This window comes from Genypterus blacodes, unplaced genomic scaffold, assembly GCF_046128005.1.
Source record: "Genypterus blacodes isolate CSIRO-AG114 ecotype Tasmania unplaced genomic scaffold, CSIRO-AGI_Gbla_v1 ptg000058l_1, whole genome shotgun sequence".
NCBI classification, from domain to species: domain Eukaryota; kingdom Metazoa; phylum Chordata; class Actinopteri; order Ophidiiformes; family Ophidiidae; genus Genypterus; species Genypterus blacodes.
This window is the reverse complement of record NW_027466870.1, coordinates 4,613,031-4,635,065: the sequence shown is the minus strand read 5'-3', so window position 1 is coordinate 4,635,065 and position 22,035 is coordinate 4,613,031. Positions and strand designations below refer to the sequence as shown.

Genomic DNA, 22,035 nt, shown 5'->3' with positions numbered 1-22,035 from the left:
GGCAGATGTTTCGTCATGGTCGTGTTGGAGCTTGATATGGACCACTGTTGTCATTGGGAGAAGCCCTGTTTGTCCGCCCCCCTCGCTGGGCCCCCGTGTCGAGCTGCCTGTAGAGTTCAGTCGGGCTGTGAGAGGAATGCGCTGGGATGCGGAGCAGCAGCGACTCTAGGAAATCGACGCTACGACTCTCACAGTATGGACAGCAATGATCCATATCTACACCTCAGTAAGTACACCTCCGTGCTTCCTTTACAGCCCAATCGGACCACTGTCGGACTCAACAAGCGGCTTTGTTTGGACTTAGAGTGCGTTTGTTTCATGGCGTCTTCTTCTCTCCAGTCAGCAAGCTCTGCGCGAAGCGTCCTCGGACTTTAACCACAGACTCTTGTCGGTGAATCCTCTGGTTATGCTCACATGCAGGATCCTAGTCCTTTAACTACTGTGCCGGTTGAAACCAAAACTGCGACCGATGCCGGAGTCAGGTGATCGTGGTTATGCCGGTCAGGCAAGGTCAGAGGTTGGCACTTTAATTGCGCTTATGTAATTTATGGCGCTTGTCGCGCGTCTCTTGCTAAACTGTTTGAGACAGAAACACAATTTATTGGTCTGGAATGGTCTTCAGATCTAAAGATCCGCTCAGCGGAGAGCTGGATCTCGACACAACGAACAAACTTACACCGTGTGCCCGAAGAGACAAGCCAGCAGCCAGAAGACGCGCCCCGGGCTGCGCTCAGGCGAGACTCAGCTCAACGGCAGCTCCATGTGATTCTACCCTGAAAGTATAAGCTTCACTCCGTGTCGATGACTTTGCCCTTGAACGAGCAGAGCGCTAAGCTTTACTCATTTCAGTCATTTTTTATGGCCAAGAATCCAGAGATAAGCGACTCGGGCACGCGTAGGTTTGTTACTAACAAGGAGCAGTTTGCAACATGTTGAATCCATTCTTATCTGTGTGGCTCATGCTGTCGTCAGGCCTTTTCTCTGCTAAACGCTTTAAAACTCCAAATGTGTCGAGTGAAGTTGGAGCCTGAGGCTCTGTGAGCTCTACTGAGTCACACACTATATGCATCATTTATCATGTGATGTTTTTTTCTCCCCTTGAATGATACACACTCATTGTCAGAGCAATGCTGTAGAAATATGGCATCAGCTCCTAAACCACTGTCTTTGTGAGGAAAATGAAATATAATAGTTTGATATTACAAAAAGACAAACGAGTGGGTCTTGGAAGACAAAATTGTGCAGCCTGTTATGTTATCATTAATATCTCGGCACTGTTTGAAAGGGCTAAAATTGTTTCTATAATGAATATGGCTCCCATGGGAAGGGGGAGACATCTGGGTGGGAGAGCATGTAGAGGGAAGCCCAGACTGCAGAGCGTTCCCTCTGGGCTGCAGACTCTTTCTTGTCTGTGTTAAAAGAGATACTCTGATCAAGCCTGCTGCACAGTCATGGATTCCCTGGAGTTTGGACAGTGCCATTGATCTTTTATTAAATACCACACACTGGCCCATGTCTAGTACTAATATGGCAGATGGTTCCCGCCGCTCGCAGAGTAAAAACACACTTAAAGCATTTTGCATTTTCTCTGAAACCATTTCATTTGCATAATTCCCCTTTAAATGTAAGAGTTTAACTTTGACTGTAAGAGAGTTTTGTCATTTAAAGACCTAATGTGCTCTTATCCAGTCTTATCCAGTTGTTCAGTAGTTGTGGTGGGTCGCTATGAAAAACTGCTCATCTCAAAGAATTTCATTAGTATGATCTTTACTGGAGGGTTTAAGTGTTCTTCTGTTGTCTTAATGCGGTTGCAGAGGCTTTGTTCCTGGCTTGACAACAGTCAAATACAAAGAAAACATCACCTATCGACAACTTCCAAGTCCTGCCCATGAGCAAGTATCATTTGAACCCATGACAAGGTGAATGATCCTTATCTCTTAATGCATTTACAGCACCAACGCTGACAGGGACAGTCTGGAAACGTTGCAGAATAAAAGCACAAACACAGAAGGAGTGTTGCAAGTTGGCCTGTTTTTGTGTCGTGTTGGCTCGTGACTGATTGAATAGTTTAATACCAACAAACCATAACACCAACACGGCAGATAAATATGTCAGTAAGAAACCGTCATTTCCTGAATGTGTGTTTATCGTTCTAAAATGAATTGGCACCTTTTGGAATCTGTCGTGTGTGTGTGGCCGGGGCAAAGCGGAGCAGTGTGAAGTCGAAAATGGTTCTGGTGATTATGTGTGGATTGTTTGATTGCTTCATTCAGTATCTCTCTTTCCATGACCAGCTAAGCGTTTCCCAGGCATGTTATGTTTCAGCATGTTTGATGCATGCCATGCCCGCTCTGGGCTTTATGTACCATCAGCAGCTTTCCCTCATAGCACTTCAGCACTTTTTCTTCCTTTTTTCCATCAGTGGAAGTGATTCTAGACACGCTGGCGATCGCCCACTGGCTGCATTCGATGGAGAGCACTTTTTTAGCTCATAGATGTGGGAAGTTGTGGTTAGAAAGCAGAAAAAGGGGGCGAGTGACCGGAGCAAAATTAAGGAAAAGTGGAGGGTTGGGGGTGGAAAGAGAGAGAGAGAGAAAGAGAGAGGTCACTCTAGTTGATGGTTGCACTGTGGTGAACTCTCATCACTTGCCAGGGGTCAGTGATTCACCTCTTAGTACAAACACACTCACACACACACACACACACACTCATACCCTTACTGTGTAGCTACAAATAGATGATCCTCCTAAGGAAAGCATAGCTTATTGTACTGCAAAATGTGATCATTACATCATGTGACTAAAAGAATGTGGGTGGTACTACACGACTGTGCTGACTGTGAAGTCCTGGCGGTGGTAAAACAGCTCTCCAACCGCCATTCCCTGCACCGGGGAGCATTCTCCACCCACTCCTGCAGAGTGAAGGAAGCCACACAGGTAGAGGGTGTGTCACTCACTTGGTATTTGCTTAAGGATTCTATAGCATGAGACCTGCAGTGCCTGAACACTGCGCCGTGCATTAGCACACAACACACACAAAAGGTTTCTTCTTAGACGTGTTTTGATGGAGTGTGTGTGTTTACGTGTCAGTGTATACCTAAAGGAGTGTGTCATGTTGTGTGGGCGTGCATGTGTGTGTGTGTGTGTGCGTGTGCTAATTTAGCGAACAGGATGAGGCCATTCTTTGGGCTAATTGTCAGTAATTAGTCATTAGTGAAGAAGGTCAAAGCCCAGATTCAATTCCAGCTTTAATCAAGAAGAGAACCTTGAAAGGCCCACATGCTTCTAATGTGTTTGGATTCGAAACATACACAGCTCTTGATTTGTTAATTATGCAATAACAACATACATGTCACACACACATACGTACCCTTGCATTACACATCCCTCTGATCTTTGCCAGCTATCAGTTTGTGTGTTTCCTCATTATTGAGTCAGGATTCAAGGCTTAGGCTGAAAAAACAACATTATTTTGTCAAACCCAAACATGTGGTTGCAGTTTGAATGTAATGTTGACTTAATCACCATCGTATCAGCGCATTAAGTGCAAAGCCTCATGCTATGGAGTCGTCGTTTCTCGCATTGAGTCCTAAAAGTAAGACTAAGAAACAAACCAGTAATCAAAGATTGAATGTAGAACTTAATGAGGTTCATTATGTAGCAGAGATCAATCCCAGTTATTCCCACAGCTCATTAACACCACTCGCAGACACAGCATGTGATTGATGATTGGGGATTTGTGCTTATTTGCTCACTGTGGTGGCGCTGTGCAGCCCACAAGAGCACGGAACGGCAGCAACAGGTAAAAGCTCCACAAGTGCATTAGCTCTCATTAAAGCTCCTGTTTACATTCAGAACATTGAGAACATGCTGCAAACCTCGCTGGATTATTTTTAGGGCCATTATTGTGCGTTAGTCCTGTCTGACGCTGATAAATAGGCTTTTTACCCGTTAATGCATCGCAGGAGTGCACTACATTACTGATGTTTTGATTTTCAAAGTTGGACAAAACCAATTTTGATTAAAGGAAAAAAACATTGTTGCCAAAGAAATGATGTCACCAACCAAATGGTGAACTTCACTTCTTTCTTTCTCAGTCTAACGCTTTAAACTAGATTATAAAATAGGTATTGCAGTAGATGTTTGTCAGATTCAGCCTTTAAGGAGGTATTGTGTATTGATTTTACCCCCAAACCCCCAAACCCACCCCTAGTTTGTGTTACAGGTACATGATATGTAGTTCAGTCTCCACAGTCGGTGTTATATTTATGAATGCTATTTATGGCTCTCAGGGTTAATTTGATTATTAAGTAATTTGATTTTATGTGGGCCATGACATACTATCACAGCTTAACTTTGAGGAGGGGCGGCTGTGTTATTTTAGCTCCTCTCTGTGGGATCTAAAAGTGAAGTGAAGTCGTCTCTGTCTTCCTCTTTGGCCTTTCCCTCTTCTTGTGTTGGGGTGCTATGTTTCCTGCCAGGTTGCTGTCACTGAGGGGCTCTGGTTACTGATGGCTATCCCTCACACACTGTATAGATATCTGAGCTCCTTGCAGGTGCACGGCACAAGAAACTGTGTTGAGTCATGTCAGTAAAATAGATGCTTACATGCTCCTCAGCTTTATGGAGCCATTTTTCCATGCAAATGTCTGTTTAGAAAAACAGAAGGGTATAAAGTGTCTGAAGACTTGACGGGTTGACAGGATAACTGCAAAGGAGCCGCTTCGCTCTTAAATCACGCCCCGGTCTCACATTTACTGGCTGAGATTTGTCTCTGGTGATACTGATACCACGGGATGCATTCAGCCACTGACCCAGGACTTGACCCACTCCTGGTTTTCTACTTATTTAGCTTCCCTGAGGGTTTGTCCTGTATTGTTCCTTGTTGTATTTAGCGTATATATTTTTGGCTTGTGTCTTGAGTTCTTACTGTGCTCAGTTTTGTTGACCATCCTGAGGCTTTGAAGAAAAAAAACTGACTTCCTGGAATGCTTGAAGGGTTAAAGACTTAAAAAACAATGTGCAGACAGGCGGTTCACACTGTGCCATGATAAGACCAGTGGCCCTGTTCTTCCAGCTCATCAAGGAGAATTTCAGATGTTTTGAGACAGATAGAAGAGAGAATGTGTTCACCTCTAGTTCGGTTCTTATCACCTTCTTCCTCAACACACACTTTATTCCTGCGTATTAGACAGAAAGCTGCACACTTACACTCTCTCACACGACATTATCATCTAAAATCTCTGTAGACTAAACGAAGAACATCAGTGTTGTACTGTCTTCGTCTTCCCATGCTCTGCAGCCTTGAACCCTTTTAAGAGCGTAATCTGAAACTGCTGCTTGTACTGTACTCCTAAATTTGACCCCCTCGCCGCCCCCCTCCCCCATTCTACCCTGGGTCTGCTCCTATGCCCCCCATGCCAAACACCCGCCTTTGCCACCGCCGCAACAGGTGCCTCCAGACAGATAGCTTTACCAACCCCTTGAAAGTGTGTGTGCGTGTGTGTGAGAGAGAGTTAGAGAGAAAGAGAGAGGGGGAGAGAGAGAGATGAGTGGGCGGCCTTGGGTTGAAGAGGCGCAGCAGTCGGACAGCAAGCAGTCCCTGCTGGATTGATCTCTGTGGAGGATAATCTGGGTAATCCCATAACCGACGCCGGTGGACTCCGCCTCTTTCTCCTTTTACACCGTCAACCCTCCTCACCCTCCCACCCCCTCACCCTGCCTTCTCCCCGTCGATCCTTCCATTCCTGTCCAGTCGTGTCCAAGGTTAGGAAAGGGGTTGACAGCTGAGGCGCTGCGCGTCCGTGTCGTTTTTCATTTGCTGCCGGGCCAAGGTGAGCGTTTTAATCCTGGTCCTCCTGAGTGATTGGCATCCTGTTGCCACCCCACTTGGACCTCATGACATGTGGCACCCGGTGGCATCACCTGTGACTGGAGGCAGTGCCGGGAGGGCGCTGGGTTACGGCCACTGTGAGTAGTTTTTTGTGTGTCAGGTCTGTTGTTGTCTGCTGTGAGATGGGAGCGTGTCATGTGATTGTGTGTGGTGGAGCTGCACATACGTGTTTTAGTTATGCTTCTACTCTCTCTTTATAGGGATGATGATGAATCTCTCTCTCTCTCTCTCTCTGTGTTGTCCCTCAGTATCTATTCTTCTCTCAACACTTGTCCCATCCTATCCCCCCCCCCCCCCCCCCGCACACACACCCTGCTTTCTCTGTCTGTTTGTATCTACGTTCTCTCGCCCCGCATCCTTCCGTCAACACTCTCTCCCTCTCTCTCTCTCTCTCTCTCTCTCTCTCTCTCTCTCTTTCCCTCCTGTGTTTGGAGAGCTGTGGAAGGTGTTGATGTGGGTCCACTCGCACACCCATTGTCTTCTATTGACTTGCCTATCTGCACTACAAGCACGTGTGTGCGTCACTTTGTGTGTCATTTGTATTCATGTTCATAATTGTAAATACAGCCACGTTCATCGCTGTGTTTTCATAAACATAAAAAGAGCATTCCTGCATAATGGAACATTCCGCTTAGAGTCTAGAGAATCAGCCTTTAGTCAAGACTCAGGGAATCATTTTCCAAAGCATGGTGACTGGTTTCTAAGGCTCATTTAATGATTTTCACACAGCTGCTGGTTCATATCATTGTGTAAATCACAATCACGTGTACAGTTTTGTTGTATTGGTGAATAATAACATTAAAGGGAGACAAACTAATCACACTAATCACAGCCAGCAAAGGATAAGGATATGTTAAAAAAGACAGAATAACGTAACCGCCGTTTCAGAAGTGTTGCTAGTTTGATGAATTTGTGAGTACAGTTTTTACAGGATGACATCATACCAACGTACAGGCAGCTTCAAAATGCATCATGGGCCGTGGTGAGAGAAAAAAAGGGGGGGAGACACAGGGAGAAAAACTAGAAGCGGAGAAATCCCACCCAATGTTCCTATTTCTACATTTTCTTCTCATATTTGCCTCGCTGTAGGAATGTATTGACATTTGAAAGTCATTATCTGGCGGCTCACAGTAACTGTACCCTGCAGGTTGGACTGTACAGTCTGGCCGTCCTTCTAGGATCACAGGTCCAGAGGTCAGGTTGCCCGCGGTCAGGCTCAGTGGGGTCATCGTGTCATGCGTCTGGTGGGTGGGGTTGTGTGTATGTACTTAGTGTGTGCGGGTGCCAGTGTGTGTTTTCAGAGCAGCAGCGCAGAAAGAGCATGTCAGCACCTTTGTTCCCCTGTCGACCCTCCGAGACGACTTCGAGGAACGAATGGCTAGTTACCTCATCTGCCCAGAGCCACGGAGGGGGGAGGGGTGGGGTTGTGTGTGGAGTTGGTGCTTCGGCTTCCATTGAGTCTTGTCAGTCTGATTGGAGGTCTTGATGAAGATTTGCTGCTCATCGATCCCTCGCCGTCCCTCCAACGTCTCTGTGTTTTATGAATGTGAGCACACGCAGGGTCGGCCTACATTTTTAGGAAGCATTTGGCGTCCGGGGGTCTCTGTCGGGCACGCAGAAGTCACCATAGGAAACTAAGTTCTGTGTCAGCGAGAGTGACAGAGGCGGATAGAAAGAAAGGAAGTGTTCATTTCTCTTCTTCAGGGAATGTTTGCGTTTGCGTTGAGTTGGCCAGAGAGTTTACTACAGGGCAGAGTTTAGGGTCAAAGGCGTTCACGAGCTTATGTCCCGGTGTTGCCACAGCCACACGGCTTCACAATGTTTTCAATAAGAGAGAGGAATGCTACACCTTCTTTCTATGTAACTGATATCGTGGAATTTCTCTCTTTCCGTTGTTTCTCTTCGAGCCACAATCATAAATTCACCCGCAGGCTTTGGCAAACACTTAAATCACAGCTGTGATCGGGAGAGAAAAAACAAGGGCTTTACTCAATTGATGATCTGATGTTCTCAGCCAGAGGGAGAGAGAGAGAGAGAGAGATTAGCGTGCAGTGGATCATATGAGCGTTGGGGAGGGAGGCCATTTTGGAGGCAGACATCCCCATCTGTCCATCTGTCCCCTCATCTATCCATCCATCCGTCCCTCCGTCCTTCCATCCATTGCCTCCTTCTTTCCTCCCCAGCTCCGTCTCTCTGTCCCTCCCCTCCTCGTCGTCGTCCTCGGCCTCCCACCTTCTTGACAGCTGGCCTGCTGAGCTGCAGATACTTACCCAGGGATAAGAGGATTTACTGACACAATTGATCAGACATCAACCTCATTTAGTGAAGAAATGAACGTTTAAAGGCTGGTGGTTTGGGAGGAGTGTGTACCAGATTTGTGTGGTTTGTGTTTTTTTGATGTGAAATGTGTGTGTCTGTGTGTGAGTCTGCATGTGTGGAGCATGTGTGTCACAGGAGGGATGGCGGCCAGCTCCACTGAGCTGGATTGGCATTGAAAAGATTTCTTAATTACACGTCTGCTGTATCTAATGAGCTCCACAGGCCGTACGTCTGATTACTTTAGGATGTGTTCTGCTCTTTATCACAGCCCTGCCAGCCACACACACACACGCGCGCACACACACACATGCACGCACACGTCCACACTCGAGCATGCTCACTCAAACACACACACACACTAGCCTAAAGCATGCATGCAAACCCGGCAAATCGATGCACATGCTAAGGATTTGCCTCCGTCTACATTGGGGCTAATCCAGTAGATTCTCAGGTTTGTGGCCTGGATCTGATCTGTAGCTCACACCCCCGACTGTACACTCCCACTGCCGGTCTGCCGTCCAGACAGGAGATATTATTAGTTAGTGGGCCATGGGCTTATTGAATTACCACACAGTGGAGCGCTCCATCCAGCCACTACCCAGCAATTAACACTGGGAGATTTAGAAGGTTTGTGGTTTGTGACGCTGCTTTAAACCTGTTGAACATCAGATCAATGAGATACATTTGTCTCACGGCTGCAGTGAGACAAAGCACTGGTTTGCTTACTTAGAGAAGCAGCTAATGATTTCTACAGAGCCGTTTGATGATGATGATGATGATGTGCTGTTAAAACAAGTCAATCTGAGCGTGTTTACACTCAGTGACATCACATCATCTGTGTACTTCTTCACTTAATGAGTCACGATTAATGGACTAGCTGACTAGTTCAAAATCTATCAATAATTCATGTCATTGATTATAACTCTCCACAGCCCAGCCCCGTTGTCTGCCTTAAACAAAACAAATGACAGAATAATTACACAAAGAAATAATAATAAATAATAGAAAAATACAATATAAATAATTAAAAATGCTATTATTGTGATTTCTAGCTCATAACACCATAACACTACGTTCTGTTTAACCTAATGGTTCATTAAAAATGTATTATTTGGGATTGGAAGTTGGTTTATATGTGAAAGACGTGACGTGTGGTGTCTATAGTCCATCATGCACCCCTGTGTGTCCACGTGTGTCCCTGTGTGTCCCTGTGCGTCCACGTGTGTCCCTCACGTCTCTGCACCATGTGGGCTTTCACACCAGGGTCTGATTTGTTCATTGTGAAAACGCACAGATTGAAGCGATTTCACATTGAGCCTTGATGTTCTTCTCTTTAATGCCATGATGTCAGTCAATCATAAGGTTTGTGTTTTTCTCATCATTCAAGCCTTTTCTGGGAATGATCAGTGTATCTGGGGACTGCAGATAGGAACTCTTATGAACTTGGTTCAGGAGTTTGGCAACAGGCGACCTTTGATTTGCGACGCCAGTGGTCAAAGGTGTCCCTCGCTGGCCTGTTGTTTGTTTTCTCTGGAATAGATGATTGCAGCACCGCGGGGCTGTCGAGGTTTGAGCTTAAACAAAGACTTATATGAATGCCTGGAAACATAAAAACCAGAGCAGACCTGTGTGGAAGAGGACTGCAGGTTTATTTTAAGTTTATTAGGCCATCTGTTGGAGGTCCACTTAGGTGCTTGATAATGCATTTCCTTCTGTTGGGTCTTGAGCCTCTGCTGTGAGCCACATGTCGGAGTTCTGTACATTCCAGAGGCTTCTTTGTATAGAGGTGATTTACATAGAATGGAGGTGGAACAGCCGGTCGAGGCGGGTCATTCAAGGATAGCCACTCCAAGCCTCTGAGGCCGATTTATACTTCCTCCTTTGAACATGTTGGCTCGCTTCCACACGCGCACACACACAGGCGCGCGCACACACACACACACACACACACACTCTGTATACACACAACACTCCTTTTGCAAGGCATGCTCACCTCGCTGGTCATTCCCTTTCAGGCATCCCACCAGCTGACTGCCCATGTGCCTTTGTGTTTCCCCGGCCGTGAACACTGAAACGCAGTCATCCTTCGTGTTGTGATTAGGTTCAGAATGTGGCAGGACATTTACACTTCAGCACAACCAGGGGCCAAGGGTTTCAGATGACTGCTGTTCTTGTGATTAGCGGCGTAAAATAAAAGTATTTTGTTTAAGCGGCTCACCTGTTTGGTGTGTGTCAAAGATTGGAGGCGGTGGGTTTCAGTTCTGGTTTTGGGCGGCCGTGTGTTTGTCATGAGGTTTAATTGAGCCGTTCCTGGCCGGAGGTCCAAATGTTCTTCATGCTATCAACAATGTAAACATATGCTGTGGTTGTGACAACGCATCAGTTTACAGATCAATACCCTCACATCGCTGCTCATCTATCAAAGCCAGACTGTCCTCCTCTCTCTGCCACATACCGTGCTCCTATATCTTCTAATCTCTTATATCTGGTCTGGCCAATTAGGTCACATGTTGGTGTTGATGTCTATGAGAGAATGCTAGCAGGTTGTTCACTGTACATACACCAGCCGTGCCAATATATGTCCTAGTCAGCACTTCTAGAATAGAATACTGTACATCTTTACGAGCTCCAAAGGGAATCTGTCGCATATATAAAGAGAGACGTCAGCGCTCAAACTCAGGCGCAGAACATTCTGTACATGGCTCATCCATTATAGAAGGTCGGTGATTAGTTGAATCAAGGATCTGAAAAGTTAGAATATATAATGTAGAATAAAGAAAACGCCCCTACATAGAGCAGCGTTATGGAACAATGCTGTGTTCCACTGCAGTGAAAGTCTCCATATCCAGTTCTCTCTGTGGCAGAGAGGAGGGAGGCCCCGATACATATTTGTCTGCAGTGAAGAAGGGGGTGGAGGCTATAGTCTCCATGCTAAACAGGAAGTTGCACAACATTTGTTCCTTGGCATACAGAGAGGGAGTGAATGGCCAGCTGCAGTTTCAGTTTCTCTGTGTAAAAAAAAAAAAGGGAAAAGAAAAAAGAAAAGCCAAATAAATCCAGGCATCCAGGCACATTCCTCTCCATTCCCCAGCTCCTTGAAATCATGAGGCAATACTTAAAGTTTTCCGTCTTTGTTCAGACCCTCATATTTAGTGCTCATGATTCAATCACTCACACACACTCTCACACTGTTTAAAGAGTTTCATACAGCAGTTTTGAAGTTGCTTTAATAGACTGCAGTGGCAGGATCATAATGCAGATATCTGTCTGATTAAATGTATCTGCAGTGTGAGTGTGTGATACCCGGGCAATGTACCCGTCACAGCTTGTTGTAAGTTTTAGACGTTTCCATGGAAATTCCAGCATTGCATTTCATTCCCAAGGAAAATAGCAGTTGCAGTGCTAATCTATGTTTTTGTCCCAGATTGAGGAAGTTCTCCAAATTTCAACCGTGTTTCTTTGTGTTATTCTTCTCAATGCACACCAGATGATGAAATAGGCATTTACCAAGGCAAATAGCTTTGGCAACGGCTCAAAATCATTCTCTGTACATCTGCTTAAACATTCTAGGACATGTGTACGTGTGTAATGATGTCAGTGCCATTCCACTGATAAGAGATTGGTACATAGAACATGGTGTTTAGAGAGTTTTTAAGGTTAGGGTTAGTCCTAAAATGTGCTGCTGTAAGCCGGAGCAGCTCAGGATTTGAAGGGAAAAGTCTCACGCTGCATTCAGTCTCATATAACGTTGAAATGAATGACATGTTGCTGAGTGATCATTAAAAATCCAATTTCGGTGTAGCGTCTGGTTTCTGTCACCTTTTATCTTTAGTAACATTTGAGATCCGTTCTACGTGTGGCGTTCTCCGCTGTCTGCTCTTTGGCTGTGTTTGGCAGAAGTCAGTACTCTGCAAGATTTGATTGGTTCCGAACAAACGGGGCGGTAAGAGTCTCAATCATAGAGGCTTGAGTCCTGCATGTTGTCTTGGCTCTGTGCCCCCCTGAGAGTTGTACCCATGTACTTACTGTTGGTGGGATTTGAAGGTGATAATAACATGTGACAGCCTGAACCCACAACACAGCAGATCAGAGCACCACAGCATCCATGAATTATATATAGACACAACACAAATACATTATCTTTGCATTTGTTTTGTGTTGTAACTAACCCATTTGTTGGGGTTTGTACGGTAGTGTGGCGATTGGTAGGAACATTATTGTATTAATTTTTGTCCAACATGAGGGACAAAGCTTCACTCTCTCCCAGAAACCCCTGTGCTTGTTTCTAAGTGTTGATGGTAGATGTACAGAGTTGTCCTCGCTGTAATTTTCGATGAAATCAGACGTCCGTCGAGCTGCAGCACATGAATAAAATGACACACCACGTCCTGTTACCCCGGTGACTGACAACTTCCCTAAGTAGGTCATCTTTGTAAATGCCAGCCTGTCAGTTTACATCAGTGATACAAGGCAAAGTCAGCATCCGGTGACGAAAATGCTTAATTCTGCTGGGCGGCACGGGGAGATGTCGCAGCGCTGGTCAACAATATTCCCTCTAATGCGCTCGCAATGCTCGAGATTGGTGAGATTCTAAGCGAGGCAATTTATTTTCCTTTCAAAGGCGCGTTAATTTGTTTCCTGCCATAATTATTCCTCGCCTGTGTATCGTCTCTCTAACACATCGTCCCCTTCTCCTCCAGACTCTTCGGGGCCAATGAGCACGGCCCACACCCACCCTCCTCCCATGGGTGGCATGGTGGGCCACCCGTCAGTCATCAGCACCTCCAGACCCCTGCCATCACCAATGTCCGGCCTGGGCTCGCCCATGAATGGCCTGGCGTCGCCTTACCCCGTCATCACCTCGTCCCTGTGCTCGCCCTCCGTATCGCTGCCCTCCACGCCCAGTATGAACTTCGGACCCCTCTGCAGTCCACAGGTGAGAGGAAATGTTGCTTACGGAAAATGTGACATAATCCATATGCATGAAATGATTTGCCTGCTACATGTTTGGTCTGTCCCATCCATCACTGGGCTGCAATCAGGCGTCATGACAACAGCGATCAAATTACAGCAGTAGAGAAGTCATCAGGTTGATATTGTGTAAAAATGATCATTCTTGTAAAGGCCCCCTCTGCGTTAAACGATCTCTTTAGTCACTCATGTTCTTTTGGCTTCTTGGAATCTCAGGCAGGAGCCGGGAGGTTGAAGGTTAGGCATATCCAATGTGTTTGGCTGGCATATATTTGGCTTTCCTCTCTCTCTCCTACCCTTCCACTGACCTTTAAACTTCTCGCCCTAAAGGTCACTGCTGAGTGCTGTGTTACTGCTGTCACGCGCGGGGACTTGAGATGCAGTCCAACTATTAGTCTTTTAATGGGATTACGGAGAGAGAGAGAGGCAGAGAGAGAGCGAGAGAGAGAGAGTGAGAGAGACAGAGAGCGAGTGTGACCGACCCCCATTTTCCCTGATTTTTCTCGCTTTCTATCTTTCCCTCTCACTTGCCCTCTTCCTGACTCTCTCTCTCTCTCTCTCTCTCTGTCTCTCTCTCTCTCTCTGCCCCGTCACATTCTTACGCTCTCTTTGTCTGCCTGCATCTCCTTTTATCGTCCCATCTAGGTTATTATAGCAGAGTCATTCATGATAATAACACAGCTCCTCTATTTGTGGGACCACAACACTGTGCTTTTTACCGTCTGCCATAACAGCCTGCAAGAGACGGACCTCACAGGGCTGCCTTTTCTTTTTCCTTCCCGCTATTGAATGAACTCCAAAGCCCACATGGCTCAGATGAATGCATGTGCACACACACACATGCACACACACACACACACATAGACATACAGTGCTTCAGAAGTTGGATCAGGGCCAGTGCTGCAGGGCAGAGCAGACAATGATATACATTGGTTCATTGATAATATGGATCTGTGCCTTTAGGGACAGTCAGGGTTAATATGATGGTGTAGTCCAACCGTCTTTCCACCACCAGCCAACAACTATGGCCACGTAGCCGTCAGGTCAGTATGTCATATAGATTATCTCACAGAATGTGCGTGGGTGAAGTGCAGTGGTTATATTTCCCTCTATGATGATGATGCTCATGTTTCCAGGTGAAGGTTCAAGCGGTTCAAAAGATTTTAGGTCTCTTTCCATTGTTTTTTCCCCCTCATATACTGTATATATACTGTATGTTAAAGACACTTTTCAACAAAGCCTGGCGTGAGAGGCTGCTTTACTCCAATACAGACAGACACAAAGCTTGAACTCTATTAGAAAATGTAACAATAACTTTTTTCTAATTCCAAGTATCTCCAATTATGATGGGGGCCACGTTTATGTTTACATTTTGATCAGCAGCACTGGACATTTGTACGACTGAGAGTTTTCCAAGTGGGCCTCTTCACATCTGGGCTGTATAACACTGGGCCTGTGGCTCTGATGGCTGTGCTCAGGCGAGGAGCTGTCACAACTGAACACCACACTGCTGATGATCATAGGATGTATATTTTTCTATGCACGCTCATTGTTACTTGCTCCTTATGTGTGACCGCTGTGTGGAATTCAGGCTTATTTCCCCTCCTTTTTTGAAGTAAACCTTCCTTGCATGTTGCAGTAAATTGTCCTCCATATGTGTTGCATCAATGTTGTATACATTATGCATCAATAATCTATATGGAATACTTGTAGCTCTACCCTTCTACAGCATGCAATGTTGTTTAGAGAAGCTCTTTCATATTTTTGTGGACCTTCAATCTAAAATTGTATACGATTGTTGCGCGATAATGCTGAAGAAAATGCTGTTGTTGCTCATCGCTGACTCACCGAATACAAAGTAAGCAAAGGGCTGAATGCTCATTTAAGTGACTGTCTGCCTTTGGGGCATTTTACAAAGAGAGAGAGCGGAGCTGATGGTGGTTTAGAGGATTATTGGAGTATTAAGGGACAACTGAAAGACAGAAAAGACATTTCTCTCTTTCTGATTCGCTCCTCTGATGTAAGGTCAAAGCTATGGAGGCCTGAGTCGAAGCTGCCATTAGAGGAAAGTCCGAGGAGAGTGCCAGTCATAAATAAATGACAAGAAGAGCCTGATGTGCGTTTGGAAAGGATGGCCTATATGTCGTGGTGCATCGGATATATAGGACAGCGAGGCATATGTAGGTCAATGCTGTTTATCCAGTTGGCACACAGACATGCACGCGCGTAAACAAACAACTTATCAAACACAAACAAACTTGTCTCTTGTGAAAAGAGGAGGCGATCAAAGGACAAGAACGTGGTGATAAGAGGGAAAGATGTCCGGACGGTGAAGGAAATGTGGCATGTTGTTCCGTCAACATCCTGGAGCCTTCATCACGTCCTCAGAGTGGTGGGGAGTCACCGTTTCTCAAGCACCTGATTTGTTCACAGCTCACACACGAGTTAGAATACACACGTGACTCCTGAATCGTATAATTACCTGGAAAAGGCATTCAAATTGCTTATTTGATATTGAGCTGAGTGTTGCAAGTCCCAACACATTGAGAACGTGATGTGACACTACGCTTTAGTGCCCCCTACTGTTCATGTGTGAGCGCTGCACCTTTTGCTCACATGTGAGGCTCTGACCTCCTCTCACATGCCCCTCCCTGTCAACAAACATTAAAAACCAGTATGGCGAGCCTCCCATTGAAAAGCTCAGCCCCTCCCTCTAACCCAGCCTCATGTGATTGCACCCTGAGACACTTTCACAACAAGATTTGTGGGTGGGAGGGAAAAAAACACAATATGAGTGAGCGGAAGACAGAAAAAGAAAATAGAGGAAGGGAGAGTTTGCCATGAGACGCTCTCACTTCCCCTCCTTCCTCTCCTCATCTGTGCTGCTCAGTCCTGGGCCCCTCAGCTTCACCTCTGTGCTTCCGTTCTCTCTCTCTTTCTCTCTCTCTGTACCTCTCTCTCTCCCTCATCTCCAGATGAACTCTATGAACAGTGTTAGCAGCTCGGAGGACATCAAGCCTCCACCAGGCTTACAGAACCTCGGAAATATCAACTACCAGTGTACAAGCCCCGGGGGCATGTCAAAGCACATCTGTGCTATTTGCGGGGACCGATCGTCAGGTAACGTTAGAATTTGAGGGGAAAGGAGGGGGGAGGGGAAATGTTCAAATGAAGGCTCACACACTGCACTGTAGATGTTGTTAAGGGGACTGTAGGTAGCTGATGTTGTGTTATAGCAGGGCTGATGCTGTGGGCTGCTCTCTCTATAGGAAAGCACTACGGCGTGTACAGCTGCGAGGGCTGCAAAGGCTTCTTCAAGAGGACGGTCCGAAAAGATCTCACCTATACGTGTCGAGACAGCAAGGAGTGCCTGATAGACAAGCGACAACGCAACCGCTGTCAATACTGTCGCTACCAGAAGTGCCTGGCCATGGGCATGAAGAGAGAAGGTGTGTGTGAGTTGTTTGTCTTTGTCTCCTAACTTATATCAGTACACAATTTGTCCCCATCTGTCCTGGACACTATTGACATTTGACTCATTCTGTTCTGTGCCTTGTGTGTGTGCAGCGGTGCAAGAAGAGAGGCAGCGAGGAAGGGAGAGGGGGGAGAGCGAGGTGGAGTCCACCAGCAGTTTCAATGAGGACATGCCTGTGGACAAGATCCTGGATGCTGAGCTGGCTGTAGAGCCCAAAACAGAGACGTACACTGATGGCAGCCAGGGCAACTCAGTAAGAATCACACTCATGTCGCCCACAGAGAGATGAGCTGAGAGGATGTGTGTTGAAAATGCTCACTCTGTTTCTGTATACTTTTAAAAGGCTATTAATATATCAGAAAGTCCTTGATATAGGAATAATACTCAGCAGCTTGCAGTGTGAATGTTGTAACCTGTTAACATGGCTGATGAAAACATCCCCTGGCATTCCTTTGGCTTTTTCTTGCCTTTATCTTATAAATATTTGACATCCCACCTCCTCCCCAAACAAAAACAAGCATGCCAGCATAAATGTAGTGTTACTCATTTCAGTATCTGACTGGAAGAATGATGTGACATTTACTCTGGCAGCCTGAACTGAGCTCCAGCCAGCAGATTGATTCATTTAGTAACGTCTCTTTCTGCCAGACAGCATGTGTTGGATTATGGTCAAATGACTCTCCCAGTTCTGTTATTAAATATTTAACATAATGAATTCCTTATTGCCAAATAGTCCATTTGCATTAACAGGATGCCTGATAACTACTTATTGCTTGTAGCCCTGCTGAGCTGTATGCTGGATTTTGTAACATTCAGAATAACAATCACACGGTAACATATCTGGGGACATTTACATATTTAATCATATTCATATATTATTATTCATAGATTCTAAATGCAAATGCTATTTATACATGTGCATATCATGATACCGTATATAGCAGAAATGATTTTTAATATGTGCTATATATGGCACCGTAGTTGAGTGAAGTAAAATATCATTCAAATTAGGAAGATTTAGGAAAAGAATCTCAAAACACTGATGTTGTTCATTTCAAATATTCTACCAGTCAAAGTTTTTCATTTATTATCTAATGTTCCATAATATATTTAAATATTTTTGAAAATATTTTTTATTTTTTTTTATTTTTACAACTTTTTACTTATTCTTTTTTGTCTTTCCATTTATCAGTGCTTCTTTTCTCATGGCCTCTATTGACATCTGCCTCCTGCTTTAACACTTCAAAGCTCAAAGATGACTCTCCTGCACGTCACAATCAACATGAAAGCAGATTCCGCCCACAGATTAAGAACAGGAACTATGATATGAGAATCTTGTCTGCCTTTCTCGAATCTGAAAGTAGCTCTTAATGGAAGATGCCGGTGAGCTTCAGGCGGATCGCAACTTCAAACAGTATTTACATTTTTCCACACGAAGACTTGAGAGGAAATCTTTAATGTACTGGTAATGTAGGTGTTGCGTCTGATGTTTCTGTGCACAGTTGCACAGACCCACTCACTGTTAGACATATCCTGGATTACAGTCTAGTGTCTCTTTCCACAGTGCGTTGCTTTAATTCCAACTTGTGCCTTTTCAGACCAATGACCCCGTCACCAATATCTGCCAAGCAGCAGACAAGCAGCTCTTCACTTTGGTGGAGTGGGCCAAGAGGATCCCCCACTTCTCTGAACTCCCTCTTGATGACCAGGTCATCCTACTACGAGCAGGTACAACACACACACACCACACATCCCCAGCATACATACAGATTTCCCAACTGTGAGGTTTATAGTTTCATCTGCACTGACCTCTGCTGGTGAGAGATTTAATCACAGGCCTGAATGAGAAAGTGAAGACGTCACTTTACAGAATTTGCGAGCTTTAAAGTATCCACAAATCACCAACCACGGAGGGGTCGACAGATTTATCCCCTGAAATAAACATCATATATCATTTGCAGGACTGTGAGGAAGCTATAGTTAAAAGGACGGAGAGACGTTACTGTTTTCTATTTTCTCCCAGGCTGGAATGAGTTGCTCATCGCCTCGTTCTCACATCGATCTGTCACGGTCAAAGACGGCATCCTGCTGGCCACAGGCCTCCACGTACACAGAAGCAGCGCCCACAGTGCTGGCGTGGGCTCCATCTTTGACAGGTAGGTAGTTTGGGAGATAAAGAATGAATCCTTCTGAATAAATAATCATACAGGTGCGGGTGAGCTTCAGGGCCAAAGTCTTATAACCTCACTCAAACTATTTAAACATGAATTATTAAATGTAAAGTAAAACTTGAATTGAAAGTTTTACATAATAATACATAATACATAATTTCATGGAGAATTGCAGTAATTTTATAGTATCAAACACAGAGGAGGTAGGGGGAGACAAAGGCAGTAAATGACACAGCAACAGGGAAATGTGCTTGACTACGCGTGCATGTACCATGTATGTGCAGGCCTGGCTTGTATTATTTTGTGCTGTGAGAAAAAAATAGTTAGTACTTTGTGAAACTTTGATTGTTTCACCTTCTGTGTTTCTAATGTTGTCCTCTTGCTCCCCTGCAGAGTATTGACAGAGTTGGTATCTAAAATGAAAGACATGCAGATGGACAAGACAGAGCTGGGCTGCCTGCGAGCCATCGTCCTCTTTAACCCCGGTTAGTCTCACCTCAAAATGCTTAAAGGAAACACGGCAGCCCACACTTTTGTATTGAGCTAGAAGAGGTGGAAGTAACAGTCTGCTGTTGCTTACATCTAAATACGGATGTCATGTACTTGTGTGTAACTGTGAGATTGTGTGTGTTTCAGATGCAAAAGGTTTGTCCAACCCATCAGAAGTGGAGGGGCTGAGGGAAAAGGTCTACGCCTCGCTGGAGTCGTACACCAAACAGAAATACCCAGACCAGCCTGGCAGGTCGGACAACTGTTTCTTTGGTTTTTACTTGATACTACACTAAAATGGTCTTAGTGGTTGTTCAGAAAGTAAAGCATCTTTATCTAAACCCTCTTCCCCTCCGTCCTGGTAGGTTTGCCAAACTGCTTCTCCGCCTGCCCGCCCTGCGCTCCATCGGCCTCAAGTGTCTGGAGCATCTTTTCTTCTTCAAGCTGATCGGTGACACGCCCATCGACACCTTCCTCATGGAGATGCTGGAGGTGCCTCATCAGATCACATGACATCAGCCCCCCTCCTCTCTGTACATACTCCCTCCGTGTCAGTGATGTGAAGACGGAATGGAAAAAAAAGACTTGATACAAAATGTAAAGCTGAATATTTTCTACCAAGGAAAAGTAATTATTCAAAGTGAAAACCTTTGTGGTTGCAGGAGGGGGCGGAGCCATGAGGATCAAGTACACTGTCAAAATAAATTCTAATAGAATTTTTAACAGATTTCTTTTGTAAATAGCTAATTTCAGGTGTCTGTTGTAAAAGCAACCCAATGCAATATGAAAGTAATCATATTTTATTCAAAGTGTAATTGTATAAAAACAGGAACCATCCTTACATTTCTAAAACATGTAAGAATTCTTACGGAATAAAGTTATTTAAAAACAGATGGCAAATTATTTCTATTGTCTTGTTGTTTGACCTACCTATCATAGTATGTGCACCATGAATAATGTGCCTTATTATTTGAAAGTCAATGCCAACGTTTATTTTTTAATGTGACTATCTCCATGCACTTAAACACCAAAACACTAAAAAGGTTCAATGGGTCACCTAACACCAGAACTTAAAATCCTCAAGATGCTCCCAGTGTGTTCCCAAGGTAGCACATCATGCATTTTACCATTATGGGGGTGTGAGGGTGGTGTAATTCATGATGTCATTATTTGGCTAGGGTGATGATGTCATTTACAACTGCTATATGCAAGGGTGGTGATGTCATTAACAACTGTGATGTGCTGGGATGTTTCCATTCATGCCTCCCACGACTAGAATTAAATCACGCAAATAAAACATTAGATAAAAATGTGAATGGAATGAAAAGCACTCGCCGGACCACTGATCAATGTGTATTATATATAAATATATATATACATACATATATAATTTAATAGAACTGACAGTTTGCTTTTGATTTTCGTGACATGTAACATTATTTTAAATAATAAAGCAAACGAAATGGCCTTATTGTTTCCCTTCAGTAGTGATCATTGATATTGTGTTGATATATTGCAGTGATATTTCACAGGCTTTTTTCTTTCATCAGTATCAGAGGTGTTTTCAATCTTATAATCATCAATCATTCATCCTGTTAAGTAAAAGCATAATGTCAGTTCTATTATCTATGGAATAAAGAATGATTTACTTTTGCCAGTTTCAACTTATTTCAGAGAAAATTACGTTTTTCATTTTTACTTTGAGCAACGTTATTATTATATGACATACAGTTTCATCCATTGGCCACTAGATGGCGACTACAAAGTACAGATATACACTTGACAAAGAGCTTTCCACCATTTTTGAGCTTGAGCTGATGAATTCCAGCGTCTCTGTTCTCATGCCCAGTGGGTCGTAAAGGAGCTTTCACTCCTCACTAGTCTGAGCGTATAGAGGGACAAAACCCACACACACATTTGAAATGAAACTTCATCTGAGGTAATTATGAAAATACATATTCATCCTTTGCCTTTTCCAACGAAGTGAAGTGAAGTCATAGCACACGCTTTGGAGAACTGAAGGTGAAAATGAGTTCAGACTGTATAGTGAAGTGAATAAGTGAATATGCACAACAATATATGGACTTTTATTTGATCTTACTTTGGTCTACAAATGTCAGTTAATTAAATAAAAAGAAGTAATACGTTTATAATTTTGAACTACTGTCTACACATTTAAAAAATGACAAAATGTGGTGATGATTTTTTGGGGATTAATTCTCGAGTTTCTGGTAACTTTGTTGGACTGATGGATCCACGTGGGGTGGGGAGGGGGAGGGAGAGGGAGAGAGGGAGGGAGAGAGAGAGAGAGAGAGAGAGAGAGTGTGTGTGTGTGTGTACTTCTACGAGAGCAGGTGCAGGTTATCTTTCGGTCTCTCTCTCTCGCTCTCGGTCTCTCATTTACTTCTAATAGGGTAATTGATAGATAAGTAGTCAATCACCTTGGTCATCGGTCGCAGGGAACCGAGTGGTGCCCGCGGAGGACAAACTTTGATCTGGAGCGGGGCAGCAAGTTGCAGCGGGACTTGGAGCGGCGGAGATGCTGAGAGAGGAGCTGGGAGCAGATCTGTAATCACTGAGAGGAAAGTCTCATCTTCTAAAGTACGTGTTCATCACTCTCAATTACAGCACTTTAATGTCACTTTTGAATTCTTTATTAAGTTTTTAAATGGTGCAGTTGTCCTTTATAACATGTTTGACAATGTTCTCCTCCGTTCC

The 22,035-nt window shown here is 44.6% G+C and overlaps 1 protein-coding gene across 2 annotated transcripts; it reads left to right on the top strand.

Moving 5' to 3' along the window:
- On the top strand, positions 1-20,562 carry rxrgb (retinoid X receptor, gamma b). 2 transcript variants are annotated; one of them, XM_076153056.1, is made up of 10 exons: positions 1-226; positions 12,912-13,147; positions 16,158-16,302; positions 16,452-16,631; positions 16,750-16,910; positions 18,256-18,385; positions 18,681-18,813; positions 19,222-19,313; positions 19,465-19,570; positions 19,683-20,562. In XM_076153056.1, exons 1-10 carry the CDS (start codon positions 16-18, stop codon positions 19,828-19,830), a joined length of 1,542 nt encoding a protein of 513 aa, XP_076009171.1. In that variant the 5' UTR covers positions 1-15; the 3' UTR covers positions 19,831-20,562. The 2 variants fall into 2 exon arrangements, with proteins under 2 accessions (XP_076009171.1, XP_076009170.1); XM_076153055.1 differs by having other exon boundaries at positions 16,452-16,637.
- The last annotated feature ends 1,473 nt before the right edge of the window (positions 20,563-22,035 follow it).